Source organism: Heterodontus francisci, chromosome 26 (assembly GCF_036365525.1).
Source record: "Heterodontus francisci isolate sHetFra1 chromosome 26, sHetFra1.hap1, whole genome shotgun sequence".
Classification (NCBI taxonomy): Eukaryota; Metazoa; Chordata; class Chondrichthyes; order Heterodontiformes; family Heterodontidae; genus Heterodontus; species Heterodontus francisci.
Window position 1 is genome coordinate 19,091,281 of NC_090396.1, and position 24,217 is coordinate 19,115,497.

At 44.1% G+C, this 24,217-nt stretch overlaps 1 protein-coding gene and 1 long non-coding RNA gene across 9 annotated transcripts in view; one reads left to right on the forward strand and one right to left on the reverse strand.

Annotated features, from left to right (window-relative positions):
* Positions 1 to 24,217, forward strand: part of LOC137384209 (fas-binding factor 1 homolog) — a 116,229-nt gene that overhangs the window by 11,802 nt on the left and 80,210 nt on the right. For 5 of the 8 annotated variants that reach the window (XM_068057878.1, XM_068057881.1, XM_068057886.1 and 2 more), the window contains exons 3-9: positions 350 to 377; positions 2,401 to 2,442; positions 9,357 to 9,447; positions 12,146 to 12,206; positions 13,674 to 13,724; positions 15,972 to 16,116; positions 23,610 to 23,687. In XM_068057878.1, the coding sequence (XP_067913979.1) occupies positions 350 to 377; positions 2,401 to 2,442; positions 9,357 to 9,447; positions 12,146 to 12,206; positions 13,674 to 13,724; positions 15,972 to 16,116; positions 23,610 to 23,687 (496 nt within the window). Of the gene's footprint in view, positions 1 to 349; positions 378 to 2,400; positions 2,443 to 8,955; positions 9,058 to 9,356; positions 9,448 to 12,145; positions 12,207 to 13,673; positions 13,725 to 15,971; positions 16,117 to 23,609; positions 23,688 to 24,217 lie in introns of those variants that run through there. The other 3 variants (XM_068057884.1, XM_068057882.1, XM_068057883.1) reach the window with 3 other exon arrangements.
* Positions 3,473 to 8,915, reverse strand: LOC137384210 (uncharacterized). The gene is made up of 3 exons (XR_010977541.1): positions 8,617 to 8,915; positions 5,233 to 5,383; positions 3,473 to 3,730 (listed from the first exon to the last, which is right to left on the reverse strand). It is a non-coding gene; the product is annotated as an uncharacterized lncRNA (long non-coding RNA).

Genomic DNA, 24,217 nt, shown 5'->3' on the forward strand with positions numbered 1-24,217 from the left:
ATGGGGACACCGCCATCTGCAAGTTCCTCCACAAGTCACACACTATCCTTAGAAATATGTTGCTGTTTCTTCATTGTTACTAGATCCTACAGAATCCAGAATATGTAGAGTAAGAAGGGAAGAAAAGACCGCAAGACGTGACATAGTCCTTGCTGTAAATACTCAATGGAGCATTGTAGTCTAGTCCTTTCTTCTAATTTAACACTTGCGTGCCAGATGTTATTTCTTTTGAAGTTGTCATGGGTTTAAAACTTTGGGATGGTTAATCCCTACTTTGAGAAGTTTTCTTACTTTCAACAAGCAGCTTTGAAAATGTTTAACTTAAATGAACAAAATGTTTGTGTTTCAGGGATCAAAACAAAAGAAAGATTTTCGAAGTGAGTAATTTGTGTGCTTCCTCATTTTATTGAATTGGTTATGATAATTTAAAGAGAAAGAAATATCTTTGGAAGGGAGGCCATTTTGTTTTTGTAAAAAATGTGTAACAATATCCATTGAAGCTTTTTAAGAAAGTGAGGACCAGTTCTGTTGAGTCTTTTTGGTTCCAGGCCATTCTGGTAACATCACTGTCAAAGAGGAGCCCAGTGTCAACTGGAATAACTACACAATTGCAGCTACGACTTTTATTTTGAGCCACTATGGAAGTGAACCGTGAACCTGCTTGGGAAGATGAACTACTGAGTACATTGTATTAAAAACGAGAAAACTAGCACATTATCTCTTCCATTATTGAAAATGCTCTGTAGCTTTCCAAGTACAAACTATTTTCTCACCTGTAACGCAGTAAATGTGCAACTGTTTAAAAAGGGAATAGGAGAATAGTGTGGAACTGTACGAACTGCTCAGCTTTCCACTCCACTCCCCCCTCATGTTGCTGTCTGCTGATTTTAAGGGAAATGGGAGATGGGTCTGGTTGCAGATTTCTCCACATGTCCTCCTTGGGTCTAGGCGTTGACTTCTTTGGCCTGAGGAGTAGATATGGGGTGCTTCATGTTTGCAGACATTCTTCCTGATACAGAAGGTGGTGGACTGTTTTCATAGCATTATCCTGCTACTGTGCATGAATTTATTCTGGGAACTGGGCAACTTGTGTTAAGTATGAGATAACTTCTGACCCCATGCTGGGATTCTAGAGCTCTGATGTTAGAGCTACTTAGCTAAACTCCGTGGATGTTGCTTCCCAGTATTCTCTCAACAGCCTGCAACATCAAAAAATCCACCCGTTGGGCCTGTATCCCTTTGAGAAAACATTCAGTCCCCATTTAGCGCCCATCCCATTGTGAATTCATTAGATGTCCCAATGCAATTGGATATATACTCGAAAAGGAAGATTTGCAGGGCTATGCAGAACGAGAACTACATGCCAGTCAGTTTAAACTTGGTGGTGGGAAAGCTTTTAGAAATGATAATCTGGGACAAAATTAACAGTGACTTGGACAAATGGGGGAGTGGGACTGACTGGATTGCTCCATGAAGAGCAGGTATGGATTTGATGGGCAAAATGGCCAGCTTCTGTAATGTAAATGACTGTGTGACTCTATGGGGGAATTTTATGCTCTCCCCTATGGTGGGTTTGGAGGCGGGGAGAGCATAAAATCGGGTGGGATGGTGGGGGGAGGGTTCCAGCTACCATCCCGCTTCTGCCAAAATTTTGTTTGGGGCAGGAAGGCCTTTAAACGGCCTTCCCACCCCACCGCAAATTGAGGCCCTTTACTGGGCAATTAACCCCAATTAAAGGCCTCTTTCTGCCGCTGCTGCAATTAGCCATGTGGCAGGTGGCCCTGTCACCACACAGGAAATACGGCACGAAAAACCGCGCGGGCTGCTTCCCGGCTGTGGGAGGGGGCCCTCGTTAAAAGGCACTTAGTGTCTGAATGAGGGACCCGTCATCAGGAAGGGAGGAGCCCACTGAGAGCCACCCCTTCCGCCCTGGCCTGCCGTTGACCTAGGTCCAGCGATGCTTCTTGGCCTCCGTTAGGTGCTCCTCCAGCAGCAGCCACCACCTCTGCGGTGGCGCTGCAGCTGCTGACCTCTGATTGGCCGGCAGCTCTCCAAGGGTGGGACTTCTGGTGACAGTGTCCTCGATCCTGTGGAAGGCCAGCCGCTGTCCATTTTAAGTGCCTGATTGGCACTAGATTTGCCGGGCCTTCCAGAGAAGAGACCACACAGGGATTTCGGTATTACTTTTTCCAAACGTCGAGACCCCTATCGCTGGAATAAAATCCCGACCCACAACTCTAGAAAGGAAGTGGCGCTAATTGGATAGCTCTTTCACAAATCTGACACAGGCACGATCGACCAAATGGCCTCCTTCCATGCTATATCATTCAATATTGCACAGCATGCTAGGCATGGAAGTGTAACATTCTCGGATATTACTGTGCCTATGTTCTGTTTCAGAGTCAATTGATGATGTATTGGATGATCTCCTTGGAGAAGATGGTAGGTTGCAATAACTTTATCCTTTTGACAATTCATAGCCAACAAATTAGTGCAGCTGCTTAACCACAGGATTGTGAGAATAGTCTGTGTCACAGAGATCCAAATGGAGCAATTCTGTTTGTTTTAATTGGAAAATCCCAAGGTGACGGGGTAAAGCTCAGATTGCAGACAGCACCAAGGTTGAAAAGAGTAGCAGTAAAAACAAATTAAATCATATAGTGATGGGAAATTGATGGCAGCTTTGGTTTTAACATCATGAAGATTTGTGGAACAAAGGAAGAGTTTGGGAGGTAGGAAGGCGCAGTTTTGAGGTCCTGGGAATGAAAGAGAAGGAGACAGTGCAGGGGGTCCCTACTTTAGCCTGCTGAGGATACAGAGCGGATAAAAGTTCTGTATTTTATTTGATCAGTCATATCTGCATGTCAGGAGAAATATTGCCATGTTAGAGTTTCTGAATTAAACCTTTAGAATTTCTATTTATCTTATGAAATTCACATATTAGCCTCATAAGGACACACCTCACTTACTTCAGTTCCAACCAGCTTAGGCACTGGTTGATAGACCCAAGATTTAGAAACATATATGTTTATAGTACCATTTAGCACCTCAAATCTGTGCTGGGACTCTCCTGGAACAATCAAAAACCAATCTCACTGTGGTGCTTGTTCCCCTTAGCCTAGTAATATAATCTGCATTGAACATTTATTGGCCCAGATTTTGCAGTCAACAGTGAAGCAAAGGCATTTGTCACCGACCTCAAAGAAAGCTGCCCACAAAGAACGAGCAATCTCTGTGGTGTGGACTTCCTCTTTCCCCAACGTTTGGTTAAATCTGGCGCCAAGTCAAGGAGATCTCCAGGTGTTCAGCAACAGTGATGTCATCAAGCAGCATAAGCAGCCAATAATATTGAAGTATTCTTATAAACAGCAAATCAGGAAGTAAAAACCACTATCCCCTCACATTTAATGTTTAAATTTTACAGATAGTGAAATAAATGATTGGGACATAAGCATTCATAGAAGCTAAAATATCATAAACAAACTTGAAAAAATAAAAAATATGTGGAATTTCTTATAATGGTGAAATTTGGCTATTGCCCTTTTTCATTGGTTTATCTACATACACTTGCACATTCAAGAATTATATGTTGAAACCCCTAGGTCTCTCTGTTCATCCACATCTTTCAACATCTTTCCATTGAATGTATATTCCCATTTCTTGGTTTTCCTCCCAAAATATATTCCATCGCATTCCTCCACATGAAATTGACTTTGCCTATTTCATTAACCTTTAAAATTTAAAAAAAATAAACAGTGAGAATACTGTTACGACTGACCGATCCTGTCAAAGCCCCCAATCAAAATATACGACTCTGATTGTGGTGGGAGCAATGCACTGTTAATTCAATCCCATCATTCCACAGATCAGCTAACATATCATTCAAAACTTTCCAAATTAGAGAAAGACCCAGCCAAATTGTACCGTCCATTAAACCCCCGAATGAGGCAAACCAGGTGTCTTTAAATCAACAAATTAACTCTTTAATTAAAAGAACTAAATTCTTAAACACTAAGAACATTTCAAAATAGAAAAATGAGAGTCTTGCAAATTTACAGTCCAATGTTGTTCGAAGTCTAGCAAATTTCAACAATTAACGACTTGCAAACACTTTCAACAGAATCAATCTGACTTTAGAGTTTTTTGAGGGATAAAAGATTGTCACAGTCTAACTTCCCTTTCTTAAAATTAAATTACCAGAGATGTCTGTCTTGGCTTGACTTTTTAGAATTTCGAGAGATAATAATTAAACAGACAAAAATCCTATTTCCTTCAGTTTAACTGATTGAGAGCTCTTCTTCGGTGCTGACACCACAGCTGTCTGTGTCTTCTGTCTGTGTTCAGTTAGGACAAACTGTCTTAATAACTGCCAGTTCAAAACTGAATTGTAACAAATGTATCGCATCAGGCTCACTCCCAGTGGTATTGAGAATGCACTCTTTGAATCACAGTCTCCAAATGGCTGTTTCTAAGGCAACAAAAATGCACCTTCCTATAACTCCTAAGGCTTGCTGGCTCTTAAAGCAATACTGATCCCTTGCAAGCTTTAAAGGCAAACCGCATATTCCGAAAAAACTACAGGACCATGACACCTCCGCCCCTAGCGGAATGAAACGCCATTCCTGAAATGCGTTCCATTACAATGGGTAAAAAAAAACAAATTGAAAAAGCGAACTTTTTTTTCCCATGCATTTACAGGTATACACATTTCTAAAAAAAAGTGTTTAGTCTACAGCAACATGTTCCACCAGAACACTTCGGCTTTAAATTTTCAAAAGGTTGTTCCAATTAACCCATTTTAAATTTCCAAGCATAGTCTTCCAATTGTTTTGTGTTTTCCTTCCAAGTGTCCCTATTGTCCATCAACTGAGCCAGTTGAGCTGCACAGCTAGGAGCTCTGACCACTACTGGGTTCACTATACTCTGAGAGGTTTCTCGAGTACCCAGAATGACAGAGGTGGAGGGGTGACCTGATAGAGGTTTACAAAGTTATGAGTGGCATGGACTTAGTCAGAAGCTTTTTCCCAGGATGGAAGAGTCAGTTACTAACGGACATAGGTTTAAGGTGCGAGGGGCAAAGTTTAGAGGGGATGTGCGAGGCAAGTTTTTACACAGAGGGTGGTGAGTGCCTGGAACTTGCTGCCGGGGGAGGTGGTGGAAGCAGGTATAATAGCGACATTTAAGAGGTATCTTGACAAATACATGAATAGATGGGAATAGAGGGATACGGACCCCGGAAATGTAGAAGGTTTTAGTTTAGACAGGCATCATGATCGGCGCAGGCTTGGAGGGCTGAATGGCCTGTTCCTGTGCTGTACTGTTCTTTGTTCTTCTGATAGAGCCGTCTGTGCTATTTGGTAGATCTCTGGATCAGCTTGCTGTGCTGCAATGATAGACAATCTGTTATACATCTCATTTGGATTATCTAAATCCCCAAATAAGGTTTCAGATGTCTGATTATCTATTTTTGGTGCCCCTTTTACCTCCGACAATGGCTCCTGTTTAGCCATTGCTCGGGTAACTACACACGCAGGAAATATTAATTTATTTAGTGATATGAGGTTCCCCTCTGAGTCACACACCATCCTGACTTGGAACTATATCGCCGTTCCTTCACTGGGTCAAAATCCTGGAACTCCCTTCCTAACAGCACTGTGGGTATACCTACCCCAAATGGACTGCAGCGGTTCAAGAGGCAGCTCATCACCACCTCCTCAAGGGCAATTAGGGATGGGCAATAAATGCTGGCCTGGCCAGTGCCGCCTACATCCCATGAATGAATAAAAAAAAACAGCACTGAAACAGGCCCTTCGGCCCACCGAGTCTGTGCCAAGCAACAACCACCCATTTATACTAATCCTACATTAATCCCATATTCTCTACCACATCCCCACCATTCTACTACCACCTACCTACACTAGGGCCAATTTACCTATCAACCTGCAAGTCTTTGGCTGTGGGAGGAAACCGGAGCGCCCGGCGGAAACCCACGCAGTCACAGGGAGAACTTGCAAACTCCGCACAGACAGTACCCAGAACTGAACCCGGGTCACTGGAGCTGTGAGGCTGTGGTGCTAACCACTGCGCCATTGTGCGGAACTTGCTCCTGTAATTGCTCTGTTTCCTTAATTTCACATGGTTCCTCTGTAACAATAGGTGAACAGATATGTTTGATCCTGCCAAATCATTTCCTAGGAGTAGATCAATTCCCTTTACTGGTAAACTGTGGACCACACCTACAGTTACTACCCCAGTTATTAAGTCACTCTCTAGGCATACTTTATACATAGGTACGGGTATACACACCCCGTCAATTCCATTAACTAAAACTTTAGCATTCAAGGCGCTCTCTGATGGAAACCTCATATCTTTCCCCAGCAAGAGTGTTTGGGTTGCTCCTGTATCCCTGACTATAATGATAGGTTTTCCTGCCTCACTTACAGGATACGGAGTTATTCTCCCCTTTGACAAAAAACTATTATAACTCTCAGGTATTTTATTCTTAACCTCTACATTCCTCTTAGTTTTAGTCTCTGGTTTCACATTCACTGCTGTCGTTAAAGCTATAGCCTGGTCTGCTACACTCTCAGGAAGAGTCTTTTCCTCTGCACTAATTTCTGCAAACCCCAACAAGTCCTATGGGTTTACCTCGCAATTTCCAGCACTCTGAACGAAGATGACCCGTTTTGCGGCAATGATAACACTTTGGCTTGCGAACCTCACTTCTACCCTCAGCACCTTCCTTTCTGACCTGAGGAGGTAATCCTGGGGCATTCTCAGCTGTTCCTTCTTCACCCCGGCTACTTGTCCTCCTTTCACTCTCCCACTTTCTATCCTTCTCAGGTTTATGGGGATGACAGACAAAATAGGTTGGCTTATTCACAAGCTCAAAATCATCAGCAATCTCTGCAGCTTGCCTAGCTTTCAAAACTTTCAGGTTATCTATATGAGTTCTCACTACTGAAGGAATCGAGTTTTTAAATTCTTCTAAGAGAATCAATTCTCGAAGGTCCTCATATGTGGTTTCTATCTTTAATGCCCGTATCCAACGGTCAAAATTCATTTGCTTCACCCTCTCAAATTCTAAATATGTCTGCCCAGTCAATCTCCGTAAGTTCCTAAACTTCTGATGGTATGCTTCAGGGACTAACTCGTACACAGTGAGAATAGCTGTTTTGCCATCTCATAATCTGCAGAAGCCTCTTCAGGAAGCATGGCATAAGCTTCATGAGCTCTGCCTACCAGTCTGCCCTGAATGAACAATGTCCAGCTTTCTTTCGGCCATTTCATCTGTTTGGCTATTTTTTCAAAAGATATGAAAAATGCCTCTACGTCCCTTCCCTCGAATTTAGGAAGAGCCTGTATAAATTTAAACAACTTCTAGCTGGGTCCTGATCAAAACTCAGATTCTTCCTGACCTGAATTTTCCCTGGATTTAAGACTACCCCTTTGTTCCATCTCTTTTAACTTAAATTCCCTCTCTTCTCTTTCACTCTGTCTCTGAAGTTCAAGTTTTCTTATTTCTAACTGAATCCTAACCAATACCACTGCATCACTCTCGGACCTATTACCTTCTTGTTCCTCGTATTGCCCTTCATCTGTATTACCATCATCATCTTCTACCAATTCCAGATGTTTGGCTATTATTTTAATTATCTCTGCTTTTTTGGCACCTGATTTCAATTCCAACCTCAATTTTGCTGCCAATTCTTTTAGCTTGTTCTTAGTTAAAGTTATCAAGTCACTCAGGGAAACATTCTGCTTTCCCAAAAACTCTGCTACAAGCACTCATGCTGTAACAATGGTATAGACTGTACCTTATTATACAAGAGACCTGGTTCTTTTAATTTCTTTGTAATTGGTGTCAGATTTAGATCCCAACAATCAAGTTTCCAATTGATAAGCTCCCAGACTTGAGAGCAATTAATATGATGCCAAACGCAAGACCCCAATTTAGATAGGTTATCCCAGAGATGAGTAATTACTATTATTCCAAATGTGAGTCCTCCAAATTTGATCCCAGACGCGAGCCACCGAATTAAATATGATTCAACTGCAAGCGAGCCCCCAATTAAGATATAATTCAAATCCAGGAACCCAATAAATATGTGATTCAAATCTTGAGTGAGCCCTCAATTAATATGCTATTCAAATCCCAGGATGAGGCCCCAATAAATATGTTATGACCAACTGATCCTGTCAAAGCCCCCAATCAAAATATACGATTCAGATTGTGGTGGGACCGACGCACTGTTAATTCAATCCTGTCGTTCCACAGATCGGCTAACATATCATTTAAAACTTTCCAAATTAAAGAAAGACCCAGCCAAATTGTACCATCTATTAACCCCCCGAATGAGGCTAACCAAACCAGGTGTCTTTAAATCAACAAATTAACTCTTTAATTAAAAGAACTAAATTCTTAAACACTATGAACATTTAAAAATAGAAAAATTAGAGTCCTTGCAAATTTACAGTCCAATGTTGTTTGAATTCCAGCGAATTTCAATAATTAACGACTTGTAAACACTTTCAACAGAATCAATCTGACTTTAGAGTTTTTTGAGGGATAAAAGATTTTCACAGTCTAACTTCCCTTTCTTCAATTTAAATTACCAGAGATGTCTGTCTTGGCTTGACTTTTTAGAATTTCGAGAGATAATAGTTAAACAGACAAAAATCCTATTTCCTTCAGTTTAACTGATTGAGAGCTCTTCTTCGGTGCTGACACCACAGCTGTCTGTGTCTTCTGTCTGTGTTCAGTTAGGTCTTACTAACTGCCAGTTCAAAATTGAATTGTAACAAATGTTTTGTGTCAGGCTCACTCCCAGTGGCTGTTTCCATGGGATCGAGAATGCACCCTTTGAATCGCAGTCTCCAAAGGCAACAAAAATGCACCTTCCTATAACTCCTAAGGCTTGCTGGCTCTTAAAGCAATACTGATCCCTTGCAAGCTTTAAAGGCAAACGGCATGTTCTGAAAAAACGACAGGACCATGACAATACTAACATCAATAAAATTGAAACAAAAAAGGGTGAGCTGGAATGAGCAGTGAAGGTTAGTGATGTTACCTTAGTGATACTGCCATCATTCGCCAATTGAGATTTTTTTTAAAAAGGCCTATTATAGTAAGCAATAACAAATTTGGTTAACTTATTGCTGACTCTGGCAGCTCCCAGTAAATGACTGTGAACTCTCTGATCTGTGTATATTTCCACTACATTGTCTGAAACTTCTACAATGAGTGGGAATGGCAAACCAGTGTAGTTCAAAAAGAAAAATAAAGTACCGTGCTCAATCAGTGGTTTGAGGAGCTGTGGGTACACTGTTTTATTTCTGTCTCTTTGTTTTTGCAGATTGCTCTCCCAGTAAATCCGCTTTACCAATTGCACATTCAGGAAGCACCCACAGGAGATCAGTTACCACGTCATCCAGACCTAACAAAAAGTATGCAAGTTAGCAGACTGACTGACTGTGGGGGCGGAAGATGTTTGCATGGTTCTTAATGAATACCTTGTGTCTGTCTTCACAAAAGAGGGGGACGATGCAGATGTTGTAGTGAAGGAGGAGGAGTGTGAAGTATTGGATATGATAAACTTAGGGAGAGAGGAAGTATTAATGGGATTAGCATCCTTGAAAGATGATAAATCACCAGGGTCAGATGAAATGTACCATCGGCTGTTAAAAAAAGCAAGAGAGGAAATAGCAGAAGGTCTGACCATCATTTTCCAGTCCTCAATGGATACAGGTGTGGTGCTGGAGGATTGGAGAACTGCTAACGTTGTACCTCTGTTTAAAAATGGAGCGAAGGCAAGTCCGAATAATTACAGGCCAGTCAGTCTAACCTCAGTAGTGGGCAAATTATTGGAATCTATTATGAGAGACAGGATGAACTGTCACTTAGAAAGGCACAGATTAATCAAGGATAGTCAGCATGGATTTGTTAAGAGAAGATTTGTTTGACCAACTTGATTGAATTTTTTGAAGAAGTAACAAGGAAGATAGATGAGGATAGTGCAGTTGATGTGGTCTATGTGGATTTTAGCAAGGCTTTTGACAAGGTCCCACATGGTTAATAATAAAAAAAAAAATCCCATGGGATCCAGGTGGATACAAAATTGGCTCAGTGTCAGGAAACAAAGAGTAATTGTTGACGGCTGTTTTAGCGACTGGAGGGCTGTTTCCAGTGGTGTTACGCAGGGCTGTACTGGGTTCCCTACTTTTTGTGGTATATATCAACGATTTGGAGATATGGACCTAAATGTAGGGGGCATGATCAAGAAGTTTGCAGTTGACATAAAGTTTGGCCGTGTGATAGATAGCGAGGAGGATAGCTGGAGAAGCTGGAGTAGGCTGCAGGAGGATATTGATGGTCTAGTCAGATGGGCAGAAAAGTGGCAAATGGAATTCAACCTTGAGACGTGTGAGGTGATGCATTTGGGGAAGTCAAACAAGGCAAAGGAATACACAATAAATGGAAAAATACTGAGAAGTGTAGAGGAAGTGAGGGTCCTTGGAGTGAATGTCCACAGATCGCAGAAGGTAGCAGGTCAGGTCAATAAGTTGGTTAAGAACACATGTGGAATCCTTTCCTTTATTAGCTGAGGTATAGAATATAAGAGCAAGGGGGTTATGCTGGAACTGTATAGCTCATTGGTTAGGCCACAATTTGAGTACTGTGTGCAGTTCTGGTCACCTTATTGCAGAAAGGATGTACCAGACTGATTTCTGGGATGGCGGGACTGACATATGAGGAGAGATTGAGTCGGTTAGGATTATATTCGCTGGAGTTCAGAAGAGTGAGGGGGGATCTCATAGAAACTATAAAATTCTAACAGGACTTGACAGGGTAGATGCAGGAAGGATGTGCCCGATGGTGGGGGAGTCCAGAACCAGGGGTCATAGTCTAAGGATAAGCGGTAAACCTTTCAGGACCGAGATGAGGAGAAATTTCTTATCCAGGGAGTGGTGAGCCTGTGGAATTCGCTACCACAGAAAGCAGTTGAGGCCAAAACATTGAATGTTTTCAAAAAGGAGTTAGATATAGCTCTTGGGTCTAAAGGGATCAAAGGGTATGGGGCAAAAGCGGGAACAGGCTACTGAGTTGGATGATCAGCCATGATCATAATGAATGGCGGAGCAGGCACGAAGGGTCAAATGGCCTACTCCTGCTTTTATTTTCTATGTTTCTATGTTTCTAATTGCACCAGAGAGGGTACAGAGGAGATTTGCGAGGATGTTACCAGGACTGGAAAAATGTAGCCATGAGGAAAGATTGGATAGGCTGGGGTTGTTCTCCTTGGGACTGAGAAGGCTGAGGGGAGATCTGATTGAAATGTACAAAATTTTGAGATGCCTGGATAAAGTAAAGGTGAAGGGTCAGTTCACCTTCGCAGAAAGGTCAGTGATGAGGGGGCGTAGATTTAAAGTGATTGGTAGAAAAATTAGAGGGGAGATGAGGAAAATCTATTTCACGCAGTGGGTGGTGGGGGTCTGGAACTCACTGCCTTAAAGGATATTTGAGGCGCAGGCACTCAACTCATTCAAAAGCAATCTGTATATGCACCTCAAATGCCACAATCTGCCGGGCTACGGACCAAATGCTGGAAGGTGGGATTAGAATAGGTGGATCGTTTTTTGGCTGGCGCAGACACGGGCCAAGTGGCCTCTTTCTGTGCCTTAAACTTTCTATGATTCTATAAACAGCATTCTCTGTGAATATTTGAGCTGTGCAGCCAGGGATTTAATTTAATGGGGTTTGAAGGCTTAATTTCAGTTTTCAACTTGAAATGGAATATATTCAAGAATCACTCTAACAGAAACAGCGTCAAATGTAATTATAGTTTCTGTACAGTAAAAATGTACATTGTAACAGAACGCACTGCAGTTTCCCCTGATGTGTAGACATTAATGCAGTGAGTGACCTGGCATCGCCCTGATGTGTGGAGATTAAGGCAGTGAGTGCCCTGGCGTCGCTATGATGTATAGAGATTAATCCAGTGAGTGTCCTGAGATTTCCCTGATGTGTAGACATTAATGCAGTGAGTGACCTGGCATCGCCCTGATTTCTGGCGATTATTGCAGTGAGTGCCCTGAGATCTCCCCTGATTTGTTTAGATTAATGCTATGACTTTCTTCTCGTCAGGTCATTGCTGGATGACAACTTTTTCAATAAATTGGCACAGGAGGTGAACAAGGACAATGAGGTTAGTGTACGTCTTCTTTTACACATCTGTTGCAATGGTCCATTTCTAATAGCATGGCCTGCTGGGTATATAAAAAGCCTGGTTCAAAGCTAAGCCAAAAACACCAGAAGATGCCTGGTTTGATTGCCAATTTGCTGTGTGTGAGCTGATTTCTGCTGTGGGTGTATTTTGTGTGTTACCAGTGGCTGCAGACCTCCTGGCTAATGACAAGAATAAATCAACCAAGTTTCTTGTTGCTGAACATTATCCAGTTACCACCAGCTGGAAAATGCATGTGAGTGTAGATTGAGAACAGGATTGGGCTCAGCTCAGCGAATAGGGATAGCATGTGGAATTAAAGCTGTTGCTCATGTGGAGGATAAGCACAGCATGGACTGGGTGGGCTGAATGGCCTGTTTCCATGTTGTGATTTCTATGAAATTCAGTGCAGTCTCCACAATCAAGATACTGATGGTATACTGTCAAGGGACAGCACCTTCAGGAGGAGAGGTGATCAGAAAGAGAAGATAAAGAATAGCAGACAAGCTGGAGCGTGCATTTCAGAGATCATTTCAGCAGATTGTATGTGCCACTTGTATATGATGCCTATTAGAATACTTTAAGGTCTGTCTCAATTTTGACCGGTCTGAGTTTGAATCCCAATTTTGGGCAACATTTTATTTATTAAACTGCTATGTACCCTGAGATCATCTCCCCAGTTCACTGATGAAGTGAGGATGGATTTTTCAGACTGCTAATTATCACTAATTAGGGGACTGTGGGATACATCCACTTAAGGAAGATATAAAACCCACGTGTTCTTACCTTATCCCCCTCAGTCCTGTCTTACCCTAACGAGTCTGACTGACCTGCAGAAGATCTTTAACACAAATGTATTTTTACAAATTGGTAGCAAAGTAGTTGAACTCCAGCGGCTGTATTTTTAGGGCCCGACATTGGGGGGGGCATGTGATTGCCGGTTCCCTGGCTCCACCCGGCCCCTAGCCATTTTCCTGGAGGCGGGATGGAGGGGGTGGTTATTTGCAGCAGGGCTGCCTGCCGCTTATGGCCATTAAGGCCAATTGTCAGAGACTGACTGAGATTTTCCAGTTGGCCTCCAGTTCCTTGGCATCAGACTAAGGGACCAGTGCTCCAGGCAAGCTTAGAGACCCGTCCTGCCTGCGTAGTGTCAGCTGCAGTTGCAGGCCGGCCTTCCGAGTTGGAGGGCCTCCTATTGGCCCTCCAGCTTCAAGAACCCGTGCACCATCCTTAATTGGATGGCGAGCCCCCCCCCCCACCTCCCCCAGCCATTAAGTGGCCAATTCGGGGAAAGTCACGGGTGAGTGATTGTTCCCCACACAGTGCAGGCTTCTGAACCACATCTGAGCCTGATGGTGGGTCCTGAAGCCCGCAGAGAAAATCCTGCCCCAGATTGCAGCATTACATCACTGCCGAATTTAAGAGAGCTTTACTGTTTTCTTTGTGCAGGAGTCAGAGATTTCAGATGTCGATCCTCAGGCTTTGTTAGAAACTATGAAGGTGAGGAAAGTTTGCATTTTACAAATTGTAACAGTCACTGTGTTGTGCTCTTGTTGTACAGACCCTATTGAATAATAGAGAGCAGGGAGTGATTATGAGCCTGTAATGTAGCTCTTTGGGTTCAGGTCACAGCTGATGCACCTCAGCTGACTCCTAAGATTACATTTCAGTCCTGTATTTACTCCCTGTTGTTCCCAGTGCTGGTTTTGTATTGGACAATTCAGTTGTTGAGCAGTGAACAAACAGAAACTGTGAAGTAAAAGGAGAAAACACTGGAAATGCAAAGCAAGCCTAATAGCATTAGTTTTAGTTTAGAGATACAGCACTGAAACAGGCCCTTCGGCCCACCGAGTCTGTGCCGACCATCAACCACCCATTTATGCTAATCCGACACTAATTCCATATTCCTACCACATCCCCACCTGTCCCTATATTTCCCTACCACCTACCTATACTAGGGGCAATTTATAATGGCCAATTTACCCATCAACCTGCAAGTCTTTGGCATGTGGGAGGAAACCCACGCAGTCACAGGGAGAACTTGCAAACTCCACACAGGCAGTACCCAGAATTGAACCCGGGTCGCTGGAGTTGTGAGGCTGCGGTGCTAACCACTGCGCCACTGTGAAAATAGAAACAAGATTAATGCTTTGGATAGAGACTTTGCTTCTCCCCACCCTTCACCAGCCAGCCTCCCAAGCTCCACCCTTCACAAACTCCAACTCATCCAGACTATACCACTCACGTTCCGCCCATATTGAGTCCAGCTCAACTAGCACCATTGCTTTTGTTGACTTCCATTGGCTCACCATCTCCAAGCACATTGACTTCAAAATTCTCCTTAATAACCTTCCTCCTCTGTACCTCTTCAATCTCTATCCCTGTATTTCAGCTCAAATCCTTGGCTCTTCTAAGTCCAGATTTCTGTACATTTAGCTCCATCACTACAATTGATGGTAGAGCATTCGTCCATTGTGGCCCTGCACCCTTAAATCCACCTCCCTTTCCACATCTCTCCACACCTTCAAAAATCTCCTTTGAAAGCTACCTCTTTAATAATGTCTTTGGTCTCCTCCCTAACTTCCTTCTGTCAGTTCCTGTTCAGTACCCCCTCCATTTTATGAAGTGTTTTTGGCTGTTTCATTATGTTAAGAGTGCTACGTCAATAATTGTTATTGTCTGCAACCTGTTTTTTTTGCTTTTTCTGATGCTGTTGGAACTGATGAGCACTTCCAGCACTTTCTGCATTTATTTCTGGTTTTAAATGGGCACTGGAGATTTCTAAAACTTGCCAGCAAAAGACAATTTGTATTTTCTGAGCATGAATCCATCTTTCTTCAGTTCAATTCTGTGTCTTTGATTGTGGAGCCATTAATGATTCTAGTTTCAAATGTTTTCAGTGAAATTTCTTCATCAGCCACTATTCCTGCTGCAATCTTCTCCCTGCTGAGGAAGTTTGTACATTGTAATGGGGTTCGCTAACCAGAGGATGCATAATTGTAAAAAGATGAGAATTTTTTTATACAGAGAATGTTATGATCTGAAATGTACTGCCTGAAAGGGCGGTGGAAGTAGATTCAATACTAACTGTCAAAAGGGAATTGGATATAGACTTCAAAAAGAATTCTTTGCAGGGCTATGGGGAAAGTGCGGGGAGTGAGACTAATTGGATACCTGTTTTTAAGTGCTGGCATTGGCACGATGGGCCAAATGGCTGCCTCCTATGCTGTAAGATCCTATGAAAAATGCCATGCAGTTTCTGAGGTGAGCTGAATGGAATCCTGGTAAGGAGTCAATGCCTTGGGTAGAGAGAACAAAAAACTTGCAAGAGAATGCTGCATTTTCTCAGTGGAAATGTGGCTGGCTCTTTCATGGCTTTACAGTGAGGCAAACTTTTTTTTCATTTGTCCTTGGGATATGGGTAAAGCAGTATTTTATTGCCATCCCTGAGGGCATTAGGGAACAACCACAAGGTTTGGGATTGGAATCACATCTAGGCCAGACCAAGTAGGGGTGGCAGGTTCCCTTCATTGAAGGACATTATTGAATTTTTACAACAGTCCAGTAGCTTGAATGGTCTTTTTTCTGCTACCAGTTGACACATTATTAGATTTATTGAATTCAGTTTCACAGCTTGTTCATGGTATGATTTGAATACATGACTATCTAATGAACAGCTAATCCACTGCCACAACCACTAGGCTTCATTATCTTTTTAATTTTTTGTCTCGTGCTGTCTGTATGCAGGATATTGATGACATGGACGCCGACCTCTTTGGGAAAAGGAAGAAGCTGCGTTCTGTTCCGAGTCATCCCACTGGAAAACCTGCTGGGACAGAAAGCTCCAAACTAGAATCCGCCAGAACCACACAAAATCCAGAAACAGCAAAGGGTAACTATAAGTTACAAAACGCACCGCTGCTTTTAGAATCTGAACAAACAGGAGTCCTGTGTGAAAATAAATGTGCCATTAGAGGAGAGTGGTTTGAACGAGTGTGCACTGGAGATGGTTTCAGAAAGCTACCTGTACAAGGTGAGGTGCCTTCAAACATACTCGTTAAAGGAGTGCCTGGCTTTGGTAAATGGTTTATTTCCTTCTCACTTTTGGATTCTTTCCCCATCTTGGATAAAAATACAGTAGTTGCATGGGCAGCTCTGTGGCTGGTTAGTGGAAGGCATATAGAGCAGACTAACATGCTTAATCCCTATTCTCAAGAGAAGCACTACAGTGTAGAGGGAAGAGGAGTTCATTTTGTGCTGGCTTCTTCTGACATGACCCTCGAATTTACTAGCACCTGCGTTTTATATATTTTCCTCACAAACAGCAAATAACCCTAATTTGACCTCAGGATGTACCGATTCATAGCATTTTGACTTTGCGACCTGAAAGGGATAGGCCATTGGCTCCGCACCAGCTCTCCGAAAGAGCAGTTCACTAGTTCCATTCCCCTACCTTTTCCCCGTAATATCGTCCATTTCATGATATGTTATTTGTTGTTAAAGCAACATTGTTTTTTCTTCTTTCATGGGATATGGACAACACTGACAAGGCAAGCATTTGATGCCCCATCACTAATTGCCCTTGATAAGGTGGTGGTGAGCTGCCTTCTTGAACTGCTGCAGTCCCTGGGGTAGGTACACCCACACCGCTGTTAGGAAGGGAGTTCCAGGATTTTCACCCGGTGTCAGTGAAGGAATTGGCGTCAATGGCGACCACTCTCACCTCACCTCTGGAATTCAGCTCTTTTGTCCATGTTTGGACCAAAGCTAGAATGAGGTCAGGAGCTGAGTGTCCCTGGTGGAACCCAAACTGAGCATCAATGAGAAGGTTATTTCTGAGCAAATGCCACTTGATGACACTGTTGACGATACCTTCCATTACTTTACTGATGATCGAGAGTAGACTGATGGGCAGTATTTGACGATTGGATTTGTCCTGCCTATTGTGGACAGGACATACCTGAGCAATTTTCCATATTGTTGGGTAGATGCCAGTGTTGTAGCTGTGCTGGAACAGCTTGGCTAGGGGTGTAGCTAGTTCTGGAGCACAAGTCTTCAGTACTACTACCAGGGTGTTGTCAGGGCCCAATTCCTTTGCAGTATCCAATGCCTTCAGCCTTATCTTGATATCATGTGAAGTGAATCGAATTGGCTGAAAACTGGCATCTGTGATGCTGGGGACTTCAGGAGGAGGCCGAGATGGATCATCCATTTGGCACTTCTGGCCTAAAATGATTGCAAATGCTTCAGCCTTATCTTTTCAACTAATGTCTTGATTTAAAAATTCTCATCCTTGTTTTCAAATCCCTCCATGGCCTCGCCTTTCCCTATTTCTGTAATCTCCTCCAGCCCCACAACCCTCCAAGATATCTGCACTCCTCTAATTCTGGCCTCTTGTGCATCCCTGATTTTAATCACTCCATTGTTGATGGCTGCACCTGCAGTTGCCTAGGCCCTAAACTCTGGAATTCCCTCCCTAAACCTCTCTGTCTCTCTACCTTGCTTTCCTCATTTAAGACATTCCTTAAAACCTACCTCTTTGACCAAGCTTTTGGTCATTTGGCCTAATAGCTCCTTTTGGCTCAGTGCCATACTTTGTTTTATAATGCTCTTGTAAAGTTCCTTGGGACATTTTATTATGTTAAAGATGCTAAATAAATTTAAGGTATTGTTGTTGATGTGCTGGGCTCCCCATCATTGAGGATGGGGATGTTTGTGGAGCCTCCTCTTCCCATTAGTTGTCCATTCATGACAGGATGTTGTAGGAGGGCAGAACTTTGATCTGATCCGTTGGTTGTGGGATCACTTCGTTCTGTCTATTGCATGCTCCTTCCGCTGTTTGATGTCCCTGTAGTCCTGTTTTGTAGCTTCACCAGGTTGGCATCTCATTTTTAGGTAAGCTTGGTGCTGATCCTGGCATGCTCTCCTACACTCCTCATTGAACTAGGGTTGATCCTCTGGATTGATGATAATGGCAGAGTGAGGGAGATGCCAGGCCATGAAGTTGCAAATTGTGGTTGCCTTGTGTGGGGGGGTGGTGGGGGCCTTGCAAGACGAGGATATGACTTAGCGATGCTCCTCTGCCGATGAGGAGGACGTGGAGGAGGGAGTTAAGCAAGCTACACTAGATATTGAAGCCCTTTCACCAGAGGCCAGGCAGGTTGAGCGACGGGCCAAGGAAGCAAGAGCCAATCTCATAATCACCTGCTTCCGGCCACCTGATGGCCACTCAGAATAAAAACAATAAAGACTCACTTCGATGCATGAGTCTGTCGTATCATTTCTATTTGTGTACCGTGCCTATGGCCCTTGGGAGACACTATTCCAATGAGGGCTGTGCTGACATTAGCATCCACTAAGGGGGAAGGATGAAGTTAGCAGCTCACAATTAATGCATGATAGAGTAATCACTTTTAAACAAGGAAGGCTAATTGCATGACAAAAGAACTTTATCTGATGCAGCACATGTCAAATTTCAAACACCTGTGAACTTCCAAGTGTCTCGATGTGATTTTATTTATGTGTTTACAAGTGCTTCTATGAAGTGTGAAGGCATTGCTAACAGCTGGGCTGGAGACAGGCTACTGATCAGGCTGCCCTTAGCCTGTGATGACTTTGGCGGCCTTCCTCTGGCTGCCTGAGGCCTGGAAGGCCCCGGCTGGCTGAGAGTTTCTTGCACTAGTGCAGGACTCTCCTCAGGCACTGTGGATGCTGGAGCTGGGCTCAGTAGCGGAGGAGCTGAGGAGCCAGTGTCCACGCTTGGAGTGGCTGGAGGGGAGCCCCCAGCTGTGGAGGTCAGCCTCTCCTCCACCCTTTTAAGGTACACTTGAACCTCCCTGCTCACCAGAGTAGGACGAGGAGCTGGAGAAGGCTCTAGGCACTTTGTTCTTCTCTCGCTTTGCCACTCCTGGGTTGAGCTCATGGCCAAGGCGATGGTGTGCAGGTCTACACTCATTTATGGGATCTGGCTCTCCATGAGGGTCACCAACCTTTCGATGGAGGTAGCCATGCATTCACATGCCTGAAACATGGCAGCACTCATGGCATGGATGGACTCCATCATGCGCTCACAGCTGCGCATGCCCTCTGGCATCTGTACCATATGTTGCCTTATTTCTGCAGCTCCAGCATGCCTTTTGCTGTCAACACTAGAGGCTCATCATCTCCCTAGGGCTCAGCATGGGCCTGTTGGAGGCCTCAGTTGTCTCAGCCTCAGCCAGCTGCTCGGCCATGGATGAGGTGCTCTCCCCAGCTTGTAACCCTGATTCTACAGCCGAGCAGAAACCCACCGAGGTGACAGTATCTGCACTGGTGGAAGGTGCAGGAGAGTCATGTGATGGTGCTTCCTCTGACTGTGGTTCCTTCTTAAAGATTTACAGCTGTCCCCCTTCTGCTGGAGTCTCCTGCAGATGCCAACCTGCATGAGAGAATACACACATGTGTGGGTTAGGCTGTGCAGATCTCGTCATGTCAGCCAGAAGTGATGTGGGTCTCCAGAAGTGAACTGTATATCAATGGAAGACTGTCCTCACTCTCTTGTGCAGAGACTGCAGTCTCTCTTTCAGATATGGAATGACCACCCTCAGTCCCAGCCAATTTTAATGCCTCTTCCTCTGCTGTGGAGAGAGGCTGAAGATCTGGGATGCCTCTGCCAGTCTGGGCTATCTTGCTCCTGTTATGGGTCCTCTTGGCCTGCAGCTGGAAAGAGGGAAATAGTCATATTTAACAGAGAGATCAACATGACCGTTCTGTTAGTGTCAGCCCTTGCCCTGCAACTGGAAAGAGGGAAATGGTCATACTTAGCAGAAATATCAACATGACAGTTCTGCTCGTGTCAGCTCTTGTCCCCTCCTGGGATATTCTATATAGCTCATGCTCCCGTCCGCTCTCAGGAGAGTTAATGGGGATGAACTGTGAAAGAAGATGGCCTGTGTCTGAGATGCAGCTATGCATTTGTCAGGATGAGGTGATGCTTAACCCCCTGTACCATCACTGTTGTGGTGCCTCCCTCCCCATGTCCTACTTCCTCCTGTGTAGCCACTTGCAATCACTGAAAAGGAGAGAGGTGTGGAGGACTCACCGTGGGAGAACGAAGGGGGTCGTTGATCCTCTTGCAGCACTGTACACAATTCCAAGGCGTGACCCCATGGCTGCTGATCTCAGCGATCTTCATCCAGGCTTGCTTCGTCAAGCAGGAGAACCTCTTTCTTGCCATAGCTGGGGAAGAGGACCTCCTGCCTTTCGCTTGCAGCCTGGAGGAGAATCTGGAGGGAGGCATCACAAAATGGTGGGGCCACCCTGTGTCTTGCCTCTGCCATCCTGCGGGGTCCGCCTCTGGGGGGGGGGGGGGGTGGGTGGGGTTGTGGCGGAGGGTCCAGAGTCACTGCAGTACCGGTTGTGAAGAGCTTGCAGCAAATGAGACCAAGGCAGGACTTTAAATATGGTGCCACACCTGCTCTGCAGTGATCCGATGCCATATTCGGCCCCCGCCACTTGATTGAATGGTCCCCACGCTTCTATTATGCAAAAGTGGCCACCCTCGATGTGATCTTGGTGGGCTGACTGCCCACGTGACTAATGGGAGCGGTGCCCACTTCCGGGTCTGCCGCCAGGACGTGCGACGGGATCACTAGATTCAGCCCAGTAAGTGTGGCGGTTAGCAGGATTTCTCATAGGGATCATGCTGTACTCAGGTTGCCAACTGTCCGGGATTGTTCTGGAGTCTCCAGGAATTAAAGATTTGTTTGGGAAAGAAATGAAATACTGTACCAATGTGCCTCCTGGCTTGCTGTAGTCATGTGACCTCTACCATGAGGCACTCTGACTGGGGGCAGCTGTTACAGTCAGTTTCATTAAAGACACCCCAGATGTCCTGTGAGCTCGTAATATGGTGTCAGAAGTGGAGGTGAGACTGAGTGGTGAAGAGCTGCAGAGAAGCACAGCTATGGAACAAAGGCCACAGGAATGGTCACAACTGCTAAAAGCCACAGGAATCCAGAAAAAAGGAACAAAGACACAGCTGAAAGCACAGGGTAAGACAATGGCTGAAAATTTTCCTCTGTCTGCGTCAGTCAAAATGAAAGATGATATGAAACAGAACTGGCAGTTTTTCCACTCGCCAAGGCAAAATTATGAAATTGTGACAGATTTATATACAAACCAGAGCAGCTGTGAGTAGCTACATTTTTTTATCACTGTTGGGGTAAGATTGTTACAAAGTGTATTCCACCCTAAATCTCTGAAGAACAAAAAAAACGGACAGCAGAAATTTTGAAAGCCTTGAAGGCACGCTTTGAACCCCACATGAATGTAACCTATGAATGGTATGTGTTCAATATTAGGGCCCAAGGTGATCCATATGTGACTGCATTAACATAGCTCGCAGAATCCTGTGAATTTGCACAACTAAAAGATAATCTAATTAAAGACAGGATTGTATTAGGCATAAGAGATCTCACAGTGAATGCACGTCTACTGGGAGAGGGAGGAACTGACTCTCAGGAAAGCGATCGACGTGTGCAGAAGTGCTGAGGTTTTAAATCAGCAGCTAGTGCATATTCATGGCAGAACAGACCAGGCCTTGCATTATGCTAATAGACATTCCAGGCCAAAAGGACAGAAAGATCACAAAGGGCAGAATGCAAATAGTGTGGATGACATCACGCACAAGAAAAGAAGACATGTCTAGTGTGGGGAGAGCAGTGTTCTCACTGCAAGAAGCTGAATCATTCTGCACCTAAGTGCTTGGCTAGAAGGAAGCAGAAGGTACAGATGGCCACTGGAGAGACCTGAGCTGAAGATTCTGAAGAATCACTATATGACATACAACGGGTTGCTTCAGACAGGTCGATGGGTGATTAATGGTTTGTGACTGTTGGAATGATGACTGCAGAAGGAGAATATTAAGTCAACATAAACAGTCAGATAGACACTGGTGCATCATGCAACATCATGACCTTCACAGACCTGTGCAAAGTGGCTCAACATGGCGATCCAAAAATGAAACCCTCAAAAGTAAGCTAGTAGATGGCACCATACTAGTGCCAAGAGGACAAGTTACTTTGAGAGCCCATTGCAATGACAAGAACGAAGATCTGGAGTTTCAAATCATAGACGGCAAGCAAAAGCTATTTATCTCAGCAGAAGCAAATAAAGCTTGGACTGGTAACCCTCATCGAGCAAAACGAGAAAACCAGGGAGCTGGCCTACAGGAGCGGGTGTCGGCGCTGGAAAGAGAACGCCTTTGCCAGTTGCAAAGTGACGTGACTCATACAGGCGGCGAAGAGGAGGAAGAGCTGTCAGTCATCTGCTCAGGCACCCGAGGTGGAAGCTGTGGGGAAGGAGCGCTTGGATTCCACAGAGCAGGCAGACAAAATCAAGGTGAAATGGCAAAAAGCCAAATTCCATTTTGACAAAACTGCCAAGCCATTGCCAGAATTGAGCATTGGAGAGCTAGTCAGGGTATAAACCTTCAACACGCTCAACAAGAGTCAGCTCAAGTGGCAACTTGGGACCTACGTAGAGCGGGTGTCACCTCGATCGTATGCGCTGGCAGTGAAGGGCCAGAGATACCGTCACAACCGCAGGCGCACATGCACAACTGGAGAAGCTGTTCCTTCATGGCAGGTGGCCAATCAGGAAGATGAGAACTCACCAGCTGCACAGACCACAGAACAACCATCAGCCCCAGAGATCCATAGCACCCCAACAACGGAAATGGAACAACAACAGTTACCGTGGCAACAAGTGACAAGGGAACGACACTCGTCGGAGAAGGAAAATCAACCAAATGAGCAACCAACGACAATGCGCATGTGCACCATTAAGAGACCGGCACGATTTAATGACTATGTGTGCAATGCATGTGCAGAGACTGACAAGAATGACAAACTACTAATGCATAAGAACAGTTGTGTGCATAATGGGTAACATGGGCAACTCACAGTGTCAATGATAATGCATACAAATTTTTTTTGGTTTTTTTGTGTGAAAAGGGGGATGTTTGGGATAGAAATGCAATACTGTACCAATGTGCCTCCCGGCAACATAAAACGTTTTTCTCATTTTCTTTGAACACTTTATTAGTTATTGCGTATGGGGGGCAGAAAAAGAAAGGGCAGTTTGACTGACAGTAAAAAATCAGCCAGCCAGGTATCAAAGAGTTTATTCATTTTCAGTTGTTGAGGGATGGTGGTGGGCTACGAAGAGGGGCCTGCTGTGCGGGCAATGGGCAGAGCCTGGGTTCGGGCAGTTGGAGAAGTGAAATCATGTGGTGATATAGATTCAATTAGAGTGAGCATCCCAACGCTGCACCAACTCACTTGCCTTACCCTTATTAGTTGAAAAGTCTAAAGAGTCACATTAATGGTGTGCTCATCTCCGCAGATATGACTAGTCAGGATGAGAAGCGTCACTCTGCCCCTATGACTTCTAGGCGCCATTACAAGAAGTTCACATTTGATGGTGAGTTTTTAATGTATGCTGTGACCATGATACAAGTATGTTTACATAAGTCAAAAACATGCTTTTTCATCTAAAATGCAGCTGCATTTATGTAAACAGGATAGTGAGCTAATAGTATTGTTTTAAGCTTCATTTAAGCTGCCATTTTATACTGACTGACTGTACCTACATATCAAAGTGGCTGCCAAAGCTGTTAAATTTTTGGTGAAGAAGTAAATCACATCTGGCTTAGAAATCTTGGGTGTAAAATGTAATCTTTACTGTCCCTTTTGTTTGCTGATATAAAGAAAAGTTTTTAGAGGGGCCTTTGAGTCAGATTACATTTTTATTGATTGATAATATGTTAGAAATCTGATTGACTATGGTCCGGACATAGAAAAAACATGCAGATTTAGTGTAAGTACCTGTGTACTGGGTGGCAACTCTTTTGTACTGAAAAATCACCATGGAAATCGTGTCTAAAAACTCAAGAAGATAGATGTAACTGGGATAGTGTAAAACAGATGATCGTGAATCGATAGCCTATTTTA